The sequence below is a fragment of the Schistocerca gregaria genome, chromosome 4, assembly GCF_023897955.1.
Source record: "Schistocerca gregaria isolate iqSchGreg1 chromosome 4, iqSchGreg1.2, whole genome shotgun sequence".
NCBI lineage: Eukaryota > Metazoa > Arthropoda > Insecta > Orthoptera > Acrididae > Schistocerca > Schistocerca gregaria.
The window spans coordinates 202,660,585-202,673,519 of record NC_064923.1 but is presented as its reverse complement, the minus strand read 5'-3'; the positions used below and the strand labels follow the sequence as shown (position 1 = coordinate 202,673,519).

At 44.6% G+C, this 12,935-nt stretch overlaps 1 protein-coding gene across 1 annotated transcript in view; it reads left to right on the top strand.

Moving 5' to 3' along the window:
• LOC126267523 (trypsin-7-like) overlaps positions 1-12,935 on the top strand; it is a 265,359-nt gene that overhangs the window by 125,947 nt on the left and 126,477 nt on the right. Inside the window, exon 3 of the mRNA XM_049972826.1 lies at positions 1,464-1,635. Within this exon, the coding sequence (XP_049828783.1) occupies positions 1,464-1,635 (172 nt within the window). The remainder of the gene's footprint in view (positions 1-1,463; positions 1,636-12,935) is intronic.

Here is a 12,935-nt window from a genome sequence, read left to right as displayed (position 1 = left end):
CGACAGGAAGAAGATGCTGTGATATGCAAATGATTAGCTTTTCAGAGCATTCACGCAAGGTTGGCGCCGGTAGCGACACCTACAACGTGCTGACATGAGGAAAGTTTCTAACCGATTTCTCACACACAAACAGCAGTTGACCGGCGTTGCCTGTTGAAACGTTGTCGTGGTGCCTCGTGTAAGGAGGAGAAATGCGTACCATCACGTTTCCGACTTTGGTAATGGTCGGATTGTAGCCTATCGCGATTGCGGTTTATCGTACTACGACATTGCTGCTCGCGTTGGTCGAGATCCAATGACTGATAGCAGCATATGGAATCGGTGGGTTCAAGAGGGTAATACTGAACGCCGTGCTGGATCCCAACGGCCTAAAATCACTAGCAGTCAAGATCACAGGCATCTTATCCGCATGGCTGTAACGGTCCGTGCAGCCACGTCTCGATCACTGCGCCAACAGATGGGGACGTTTTCAAGACTACAACCATCTGCACGAACAATTAGAAGACGTTTGCAGCAGCATGGACTATCGGCTCGGAGACCATGGCTGCGGTTACCCTTGACGCTAGTTCACAGACAGGAGCGCCTGCGATAGTGTTCTCAACGAGGAACCTGGGTGCACGAATGGCAAAACGTCATTTTTTTCGGATGAATACAGGTTCTGTTTACAGAATCATGATGGTCGCATGTTTGGCGTCATCGCGTTGAAGGCACATTGGAAGCGTGTGTTCGTCATCGCCATACTGGCGTATCACCCGGCGTAATGGTATGGGGTTGCACGTCTCAGTCACCTCTTGTTCGCATTGACGGCACTTTGAACAGTGGGCGTTACATTTCAGATGTGTTACGACCCGTGGCTCTACCCCTCCCTTCATTCGATCCCTGTGAAACCCTACATTTCAGCAGGATAATGCAAGACCGCATGTTGCTGGTCCTGTACGGGCCTTTCTGGATACAGAAAATGTTCGACTGCTCCCTGGCCAGCACATTCTCCAGATCTCTCACCAACCTAAAACGTCTGTCTGGTCAATGGTGGCCGAGCAACCAGCTCGTCACAATACGCCAGTCACTACTCTTGATGAACTGTGGTACCGTGTTGAAGCTGCATGGGCAGCTGTACCTGTACACGCCATCCAAGCTCTGTTTGACTAAATGACCAGGCGTCAGAGGTGGTTGTTCTGGGTACTGATTTCTCAGGATCTATGCACCCAAATTGCGTGAAAACGTAATCACATGTCAGTTCTAGTATAATATATTTGTCCAATGGATACCCGTTTATCATCTGCATTTCTTCCTGGTGTGGCAATTTTAATGGCCAGTAGTGTACATCTCGCAACACGACACTGTTTCCTCGCTGGTATCACACGTGTTTATCTTACGAAACCTCTTTTTTATGTTATATAAATATCAGAATTTTACACTTTATTTGTGAAACATAATCTGCAAATGATTTGTATTTGCGCCAGAGTGTGGCATCACGGGGTCTGACGTGGTCGACACGCGCATCGTCGGCGGCTATCAGGCGCCGCCGCACATCTTCCCCTGGATGGTGGCCATCCTGTTCAACGGCTTCATGAACTGCGGCGGCTCCCTCATCAACGACAGATACGTGCTCACCGCCGGCCACTGCCTAGTGGGGTACGTCACAACCACCTTTCCTCTTTTTTCTGTAAGTCATCAGTCTTTCCACTGATTTGGTGTGTCCCGCCACGAACACGTGTTCTATGATCCTGGCCCTTCGTCTACTCACTGTTTTCCAGTGCTGTTTTTCTGGGGAAACGCTGGGGGATGCGTAGCCCTAAACTTTTTCGTCCAAAAAGTAATTTTTTTACGATATCGAGAACTTGGAAGAGTGCCAAAGATTTATTTCGCGAACGTAAATTTTTATTTCATTTTTTCGTGTTGGTAATTGCAATACGGGTGGGAAAAGCGATGTCATTGACTGTTTCAAGCATTTTGAAGCTGCGGCAACCGTTCTCGACCACTGAATCGCTGCCAGCCAGTTCGACAAGCACGTAGTGCCTTCGCCCGCTAATAGTGGGCGATGGTAGTGCTAAACGGATAACGTACGCTCAAACGCCGAGCTACCGGTAGATGTCTCTACGGTCCCGCTACCATGATCCTTCGCGATTCATTGCCATCTTTGTTTTGTTGTTCTTTATTCGTTTGCGTTTGTTGTTCCGGTTGTGCGAAGTTTTACAATGTGTACTGTCTTTCGTTGCAAGTGTTCGATACCACATTCCTTTCTATGTTGCGGTGTTCCTCGGTTGTTTTTCTTTTTTTATTTCTACATGTTGATGACGTCATGTCTAAAAGCAGATGGGTAGTATCCCATGCTTCGGTTACAAATAATTTTCGATGCATTATATCCAATGTCGGCGTACCCTCAAACTTTTTTTTTAGAAAGAAATCACTGCTGTTTTCCATATATTCCCTCCCTCACCGATTCTTCTGAGAACCTCCTCATTCCTTACCCTATCAGTCCACCTAATTTTCAACATCACATTGCAAATGCTTCTCTTTTCTTCTCTTCTGTTATGATTTTCCCACAGTCCATGTTTCACTGCCATAAAATGCTGCGTTCCAAACGTACATTCTCAGAAACGTTTCGCTGTCTTTCATTGAAAGCATCTTGCACTGCCGTTTTCTGTTAGCCGAAAGAGGTGGGTGATAACGAACATAAATAATGACTACATTGTTCTTAATATTTGTATTCACAGACAAGGTATTACATGGTACACACATAAACAGGAACTACTTCTCCACATTTCGTAGGAACCAAGGAGAAAGAAGAAACACAGAGTCAGATTACCAACAAAACAACACTACTACTAAAGCTAACGACAATTTCATCTTATGAACACGACACATGTGTTGCTCTCGAGCAGATGGTTTAGTTAACACATTTTTTCACAGTTTTCTTTCTGAGTCGTCAGTCTTGTGACTGGGTTGATGCTACCCGCCACGAACTGCTGTCCCGTGCCAACCCCTTCATCTTGGAGCAGCAATTACAACCTACATCCTCAATTTTTTGCTTCGTGTATTCCAATCTCTGTCTTCCTCTACGATTTTTATCCTCCGCGACTCCCTCTAGTATCAAAGAAGTTACTCTGTCATCCCATAAAAGATGTCCTACCATCCTGTCCCTTCTTCTTGTCAGTGTTTTTCCACATATTCGTTTTCCCGCCGATCCTGAGAAGAACCTCCTCATTCCTTACTTTATCAGTCCACCTAATTTTCAACACTTCTGTAGCACCACATCTCAAATGATTCGACTCTCTTCATTTCCGGTTTTCCCACAGTCCATGTTTCACTACCATACAATGCTGTGCTCCAAACGCACATTAACAGAAATTTATTCCTCAAATTAAGACCTATGTTTGACATTAGTAGGCTTCTCTTGCCCAGGAATGCACTTTTCGTCAGTGCTAATCTCTTCTTGTGCCCGCCTTGCTCTGTCCGTCATGGGTTATTTTGCTATGTATTTCTTAACTTCATTTTCTTTGTGATCACCAGTCGCTTTTCTCATTTCTGCTACTTTTCATTACTTTCGTCTTTATTCGATTTACTTTCAATCCATATTCCATACTCATTAGACTGACCATTCCATTCAGCAGATCCTGTAACTCATCTTCACTATCACTGAGGATAGTAACGTCAACAGCAAATCTTAAAATTGCTATCCTTTGAACTTAAATTTCAAACCCACTCTTGAACCTTTCTTTCATTTCCGTCATTTCTTCTTCTACGTATGGATTGAACAATAGGAGCGAAAGGCTACATCCCTATCTCACATCCTTTTTAATCCAAGCACTTTGTTTTCCGTTCTTCTGTATATTATTCCTTTGTGAAACTTGGATGCATGGAATGTTAAGCAGATTGTGCGGTAATTCTCGTATTTGACGGCTCTTGCAATCTTGGGAATTGTGTGTATGATGTTATATCGCCAGTCTCATACATTCTAAACACGACGTGATTTTAGAAATTTCTTCTGCAATGTTATCCATCCCTCCTGCCGTATTTGATTTTAAATCTCCTAAATCTGTTTTAAACTCTGATTCTAATACTGGATCTCCTATCCGTTCCCTATCGACACTTGCTTCCTCTTCTAAAACGTCATCAGATAGGGCCTCCCCCTCTTAGAGGCCCTCAATGTACAAGAGAGTCCGAAAGTGTCTTCAGGCATGTTGTGTCGAGCCCAAGTTGCTCACTGGCTCTTCGATCCCATACAGCTAGCTATCAAATTTTGGATAGGATGACTGCTGCGTTTCACTCGTTGTCCCAAATGGCGCCAGATATTTGCTGTGAAATTAAGATGGAGTGATTTGTCGGGCAAGGCGAGCTGCGAGATGTAGGGCGGGCAGAGCAGCTCACGGACTTAACAGCAGAAGCGCCTGCGCTCAAGCAACGCATGCGCTCTGCAAACAAGGACACTATGCATGTGCCGGTGGGATCTTTAAACAGGGGAGCTTAGTGTGCCGCTCGTCAGTATTTACTCGAAGACGGCCAGAATATTCTCTGATGAAACAGCAAAATACAGACTTCCACTAGTTCTACCGAAATTTTGTAGAACAATCTTCTTCTTCTTTTTCTTGCGCCTTTGTTCCACATCGCCGCAGGGTCGGCATGGTTGTTAACGGATTTGGCAGGTGTAATTTAAAGAGGAGGCCAGTGTCCTTCCTGGCGCTACCCATAACCACTCATGGACGTAATGCGTGTATCCAGATTGTCGTAGTGCAGTATCATTCACGTGAAAGTGATCGAAAGTTTTCTAAACGTTTGTGAATCGTGTATTTGAGGTGGGACTTGGGTACCAGTGCGGTGTTCACCTAGTGGGATGTGGGAAACCGCCTAAAAACCACATCCAGGATGGCAGGCACATCGACCTTCGTCGTTAATCCGCCGCGTGTATTCGATCCGGGACACAAAATCATGCTGAATCCGGCAATACGAATATTAGTTGCAGTTAGGCGATCTTGACGTCATAACACGTGCTTTCATTTGACAACACGTCCACTATTAAATGTCAGTGTCAGCAGTGGACGTCATATAACCGCCTAGTGCCATTTGCTCACCGTCTAAAGCGCATCTAAGAGACCAGTGTGCTCGTTTTGGCGGAAGGGGTGTGGCAATAATCTGTCCGGTAAGCTTATATCGTAAATACAAGGCCATGGACCACTTCTCTCTGATACTCTGTACTACAATATCTGTTGTAGTCTGAAGGAATGTCGGTAGAACTTCGAGATTTTACATCAGACTCGATAATTTTGACAGCATATCATATCATTGTAATTATACAGGGGGTTGGCCAAGTATATAGGAGGTATTATATTATTATTATTATTATTATTATTATTATCTATTGTAGAAAATAGGTTGGTAATGAAATCAGAATGCAAAATTTGTTATAGAAAATTACAGAAAATAGTACACGTTATGTTGACAGTTAGTTTTTATTTTGGGTCCGTCTAATTACAAATGAATGAAACACAATTTTTGTGCCATACGCGTTTCGCCTTTATTCTTTGCGAGGCGTGTTCATTGGCTCGGAATATATACACATTTCTGTTTCTTCTGTTTGGTTTACGTTTGAGTCGTTGAATATATATGTTATAAAGAAACCGTACAGGCACTTTTTTTATTTCTGTGTTGTAATAATAATTCAGAGTTCTAGTCACGTATTTCGCGGATGTTGATCTGTATGTTGTGTTATTGTTCCTTTGTCACAGATGCTCTTCATCTGATAATTGTCATTGGAAATTTCGTTTTTTACACTTCACAGCATTAGGAACTGAACACACTTTTTGATGTTTAGTTTTTGTTGGTGTTGCCAAATATCGAATGTTATTGCCAACTATTGGACGTGTCTGCGTGATATCTACGATCCCTTAGTGTGTGTGTGTGTGTGGGGGGGGGGAGTTTGGTATGATTAGGTGTTAATGATTAGGCGTGGAGCTTTTTTTCTTTTTTCCCTGTCTAATACACGCAGACACCAATAAAAATTATCGCCCATTATACGAAAACAGATAGCATTTGACAAACAAATACAAACACACACACGTACGCGCACACAAATAGGTCGCACCCATCACAAAAACACATTCAGTGGTTGACAATTACATTCGATAGTTGGAAATATGATTCTACAGTTGGCAATATCAACTAAAACAAAACATCAGAACGAATGTTCAGTTCCTAGAGCTGTGACATCTGAAAACAAACTTTCAAATGGTGGTTATTAGAAGCAGAATAGCGATGACAAAGATACAAAAACCACAACATCTAGACCAATATCCATGAAATCTGTAAACAGAATTTCAGATTATTACTACATCACAGAAAAACAAAAAGTGCCAGAACTATTAATAACCTACATATACAACGTTGCAAATGTAAACAAAATAGTGTAAATAAAAATGTATCCATATTCCAGACAACCGAAGATGCCTTGCAAAGAATAAAGCCACTGGCACAAAAAATGTGTTACATTCGGTTGTAATTAGATGTCCCAAAATAAAAAATTAGTAACATAGTAATATTGTTTGCAACTAAGGAAGACAGAATTACGAAAGTTGAAAACGTTACAGAAAATAGGTTTATGAACTTACAGTAATTGCAATATCTTAGGTGCTCATTGTCGTATATGCTCATATTACCGGCATGCAGCATTCACATATTCCTGTAGCCTGATCTGTACACTCATGCACACTTTGGAACAGGGTTCTTTGTTGTGTGAATGTCTTGAAATGTTTCTCTTGCGAATTGCACATGTTATCAACAGTGCACTGTTTTCCTTCCAAAGACCTTACTTTTGATAACACCCCAAAAGAAAAGGTTCCTTTGAGTAATTTCCGGTCTCGTTAGCCTATCCATCTATTAAGCAATTCGTCGTTAATTAACCCACACACAGTTAAAGCGTACCGATGTGGAGCTCCAATTTTCTGGCAGTAGAATTCTTCATAACCCTGCTGTTGACGTAATTGCGGAACACCAGTATTCCGCAGGTTGTTAAGACAGGTATAGTGGGTGACAATTGTATGGAGAAAAACAGGCACAATGACCCTCTGACATGAAAGGCACGCCCAAACTGTAAGCCCAGGTTGATTCAATTGGTTTTCAATTACAGCGTACTACACACAGTTATGCCTTCTAACAGTGCCTGACAGCTTAAAATTTGCACCATCAGACCAACAAATTTTTCGAATAACGCCATCACAGCCGTTGCATTATACGACCCAAGAATCTACGGTGAATGCCCAACTCAACCAAGGCTTTCCTTTTCGGTTGCTTTGGGCCTTGGATAAATACATACCTACGCAACTACAATTGTATTTTTATGTGTAGTTACACTCACTGGTCGACCATTCTTTGGCGCCTTACAGATAGACCCAGTTCAATCAAATCTGTCACGCAACCTGTAAACTAATAACTTACTTGGTGGAGGTGTATTGAATTCTTCTCTCCATTTCTCTCTAATCTGCCAGCATTCTCTGTCTTTCAGTATTGTTTCAATAGCCGTTTCCATTGGTCGTTGTTTAAATTATCAGCCCTGATTATCGGAATATCGAAAAAATAGAAAACAACCGTTTTAGAACAGATACTTATTGTATAACGGCTTATGCAGCCCCTTCCCCCACCCCCCACCCCCTGCCACCCCCCACGTATTGTAGCTGTTAACACTGTAACCCACCCACGGTTTTCCTAATCATGAACCACAGTTAACAGTGGAGTGGCGATCTGAATATCCTGCGAGCATATTAGAAGTTATTATCGGATGCGTGGCTGATACGTCAAACTATGCCACTTTTCAGACAGCAAAAATAATATGAATAATCACTAAAGTATTTAATTTCATATTAGCACTACTGGCAACTACCAACCGACCGCGTGGTGAAGTGATGCCGGGGCTGGACTTTAGTTAAGTAGTTTTAATTCCTCATGGTACCACATTACTATAGGTTTTCATTTTTAAAGTTGACTTTGCCTTACTCTGGCACGTTATAGTAACTTTTTGCTTCTGAAGAAGGCTAGATTATTCTAGCCGAAACCTGGGTAAAGACCAGAAAATTTGCCCAACTCAGGCGGATATTTAAATATATTAGTCTATCGCAGTTGCTGACGGGGCTGCATTATGCTAAAAATTCTTAGATCGCCTATCTCTTATTGAGAGTGTCAATGAAAAATACAAAAGAAGACAAACAGAAGATTATGGCTGAAAGACGTCACAGATATTCATTTGAAAGCTTTAATTATATTCAATATTATCCACTTCAAAACGTTCAAATGATCCTCTTAAAAATAACTAGATCCATACAGTCCGTAAATACACTCCTGGAAATGGAAAAAAGAACACATTGACACCGGTGTGTCAGACCCACCGATCTTGCTCCGGACACTGCGAGAGGGCTGTACAAGCAATATCACACGCAGGGCACAGCGGACACACCAGGAACCGCGGTGTTGGCCGTCGAATGGCGCTAGCTGCGCAGCATTTGTGCACCGCCGCCGTCAGTGTCAGCCAGTTTGCCGTCGCATACGGAGCTCCATCGCAGTCTTTAAACTGGTAGCATGCCGCGACAGCGTGGACGTGAACCGTATGTGCAGTTGACGGACTTTGAGCGAGGGCGTATCGTGGGCATGCGGGAGGCCGGGTGGACGTACCGCCGAATTGCTCAATACGTGGGGCGTGAGGTCTCCACAGTACATCGATGTTGTTGCCAGTGGTCGGCGGAAGGTGCACGTGCCCGTCGACCTGGGACCGGACCGCAGCGACGCACGGATGCACGCCAAGACCGTAGGATCCTACGCAGTGCCGTAGGGGACCGCACCGCCACTTCCCAGCAAATTAGGGACACTGTTGCTCCTGGGGTATCGGCCAGGACCATTCGCAACCGTCTCCATGAAGCTGGGCTTCGGTCCCGCACACCGTTAGGCTGTCTTCCGCTCACGCCCCAACATCGTGCAGCCCGCCTCCAGTGGTGTCGCGACAGGCGTGAATGGAGGGACGAATGGAGACGTGTCGTCTTCAGCGATGAGAGTCGCTTCTGCCTTGGTGCCAATGATGGTCGTATGCGTGTTTGGCGCCGTGCAGGTGAGCGCCACAATCAGGACTGCATACGACCGAGGCACACAAGGCCAACACCCGGCATCATGGTGTGGGGAGCGATCTCCTACACTGGCCGTACACCTCTGGTGATCGTCGAGGGGACACTGAATAGTGCACGGTACATCCAAACCGTCATCGAACCCATCGTTCTACCATTCCTAGACCGGCAAGGGAACTTGCTGTTCCAACAGCACAATGCACGTCCGCATGTATCCCGTGCCACTCAACGTGTTCTAGAAGGTGTAAGTCAACTACCCTGGGCAGCAAGATCTCCGGATCTGTCCCCCATTGAGCATGTTTGGGACCGGATGCAGCGTCGTCTCACGCGGTCTGCATGTCCAGCACGAACGCTGGTCCAACTGAGGCGCCAGGTGGAATGGCATGGCAAGCCGTTCCACAGGACTACATCCAGCATCTCTACGATCGTCTCCATGGGAGAATAGCAGCCTGCATTGCTACGAAAGGTGGATGTACACTGTACTAGTGCCGACATTGTGCATGCTCTGTTGCCTGTGTCTATGTGCCTGTGGTTCTGTCAGTGTGATCATGTGATGTATCTGACCCCAGGAATGTGTCAATAAAGTTTCCCCTTCCTGGGACAATGAATTCACGGTGCTCTTATTTCAATTTCCAGGAGTGTAGTTCGTAATGTTTTTCTTTTCTGAATCCTTTTGCCATCGTATCTACTGGTATATGTATAAAAAATGTATTTAAAAATTTATTGAATAATGCTTACTTTTTGTAATTTGATTTCACGCTCTGTATGATTGTTTTAATTAGCATAGTATAAGGCAAATGCAAAATCGTTTGCTGTACATTTTTTTCTGGATACTTAGCTCACCGATCGCAATTCGAAAACGCCTGGTTTATGATTTGCATCTTAAAACAGTAAATGGGCTATTAGAAATATTTTACTCAATTGCAGTGTTTCCAGTTTTACATAATTTTCGGCAGTTATGTTATCTACTTTTCAGGCATGCTAAGACCCTTTTTTTAGACCATTTCGGTCACTACTGTTCCACTTCGGGCATATCTGTAAATGCGTAAAGAGCCCATTATACAGAGACATAAAGTTATATTAGTGAGAAATGCTGACTATAAGCATAGATTTATGGCCTCAGAATTCTTTCGATTATCCTAGAAATCTTGCTATGTGACCACTAAGTCAGTTAAAACTGCATTTACGCCTCGGATCGGATAATACGTACATAAGTATGGTAACTTTGAACATCTGTATCTCAGTAACAGGTAATGATATCGAACAAAAGTTTCAAGGTTCCCCGAGAACATCACCTTAAGAGAATATCCTATAAATTTCGATGATCTGTCATGAATAGATATTATTGATGTGGACACTCCTATAATTGGTACTTCTCGTACCCAAAAATCACTGTTCCTGGGGTTTTCTCGAGAACCGCTTATGAACAAATGGTGCTTTCATAACCCGCCTAAGGTCCACCCTACACCACACCTTATTCAAAAGATTCAACCAATTTTCTCAATTCTTCGTGGCTGGAGGAAGTACACAATGTTTTTTTTTTTCATTTTGACCGTGTACTTAAGGATAGCTACAGTATGCCTGGTCTTCCGAGATGTACGCAACTAGTCGCTAGACAACTAGTCCCTAGATGAAGGGCTATCCAAAACACTTGACCACTTATCTCTGTGATCAACGGAACTCAAGATACGACCACTGAAAGAAATCGCATTTTCGCACGCAACTTTTTGGAACATATTCGTACCGCGTATTGTATACGCACCGAGTAACGCTAATTTTTCCATTGAACAATGACAGTAAACGTATGCACAGAGAGTAGCTTTGTTTCCTGTTCGTCAGAAGGTAAGCCAAAGGAAGGTTGTTTTTCTTTTCAGAAAATGATTGAGATGACAATACCTAGAATGAAATTGTTGGCCTGCGTTTCAAGACCTGCAAGTGGTCAGTGATTCATATTGCAATAGATGCGAAATAATCCTTGCAGATACATAAAACATGGGATAGAGAGAACTTCCAAGTCAGGAAATAAAGAAATATCAGGGTTTAGTGTCCGGTTGATGTCGAGATCCTTAGAGTCGAAGCACAAAATTGCGTTGGGGAAGGGCGATGCGAGAAATGGGCAGCTTCAACCAACTCGGCATTTTCCATAAATTTTGGGATTAGACGGATGCGTATTTGAACCGCGTATAAAAGGAGACGCACTTTAGGAAGTTCTGACAGATACGCAAAATGAGACAGAAGGAATGTCCTTCTTTAATTATGGGAGGCATTTTGAAAAGCTGGTGGAGGGTGAAATTTAGGCACATCCTTGTTCTGACCTGAAGGAGGTTCATATGGACTAATAGCAACGAAGATAGCAGATCTGACGGGCTGTAGATTTCATGAAGCGTGGTAGCGTAGTAGTTATGGTGCGGGACTGGAATTCAAACTCCGTTGAACCATAATTATTTAAGTTTTTTGTGGTTTTGATAAATTACTTAAGGTGAATACCCAAGAAGTCTCCTCCCCCCACTCCTCTCCTTGATCTGGCCATCGATAATACGTTACTCAAAACGCCTATCGTTCCTTCACTACAAATTTCATTACTTTACTCAGTTCTTGTCTTTTTCATTGAAAGATAAACGATTGTGGAGCCTCAATTTGAATGTTCGTCTGAATTACACTGAAGTGACAGAAGTCATGGGACAGTGATATGCACATATACAGACGGCCGTAATACACTCCTGGAAATTGAAATAAGAACACCGTGAATTCATTGTCCCAGGAAGGGGAAACTTTATTGACACATTCCTGTGGTCAGATACATCACATGATCACACTGACAGAACCACAGGCACATAGACACAGGCAACACAGCATGCACAATGTCGGCACTAGTACAGTGTACATCCACCTTTCGCAGCAATGCAGGCTGCTATTCTCCCATGGAGACGATCGTAGAGATGCTGGATGTAGTCCTGTGGAACGGCTTGCCGCCATTTCCACCTGGCGCCTCAGTTGGACCAGCGTTCGTGCTGGACGTGCAGACCGCGTGAGACGACGCTTCATCCTGTCCCAAACATGCTCAATGGGGGACAGATCCGGAGATCTTGCTGCCCAGGGTAGTTGACTTACACCTTCTAGAGGACGTTGGGTGGCACGGGATACATGCGGACGTGCATTGTCCTGTTGGAACAGCAAGTTCCCTTGCCGGTCTAGAAATGGTAGAACGATGGGTTCGATGACGGTTTGGATGTACCGTGCACTATTCAGTGTCCCCTCGACGATCACCAGAGGTGTACGGCCAGTGTAGGAGATCGCTCCCCACACCATGATGCTGGGTGTTGGCCCTGTGTGCCTCGGTCGTATGCAGTCCTGATTGTGGCGCTCACCTGCACGGCGCCAAACACGCATACGACCATCATTGGCACCAAGGCAGAAGCGACTCTCATCGCTGAAGACGACACGTCTCCATTCGTCCCTCCATTCACGCCTGTCGCGACACCACTGGAGGCGGGCTGCACGATGTTGGGGCGTGAGCGGAAGACGGCCTAACGGTGTGCGGGACCGTAGCCCAGCTTCATGGAGACGGTTGCGAATGGTCCTCGCCGATACCCCAGGAGCAACAGTGTCCCTAATTTGCTGGGAAGTGGCGGTGCGGTCCCCTACGGCACTGCGTAGGATCCTACGGTCTTGGCGTGCATCCGTGCGTCGCTGCGGTCCGGTCCCAGGTCGACGGGCACGTGCACCTTCCGCCGACCACTGGCGACAACATCGATGTACTGTGGAGACCTCACGCCCCACGTGTTGAGCAATTCGGCGGTACGTCCACCCGGCCTCCCGCATGCCCACTATACG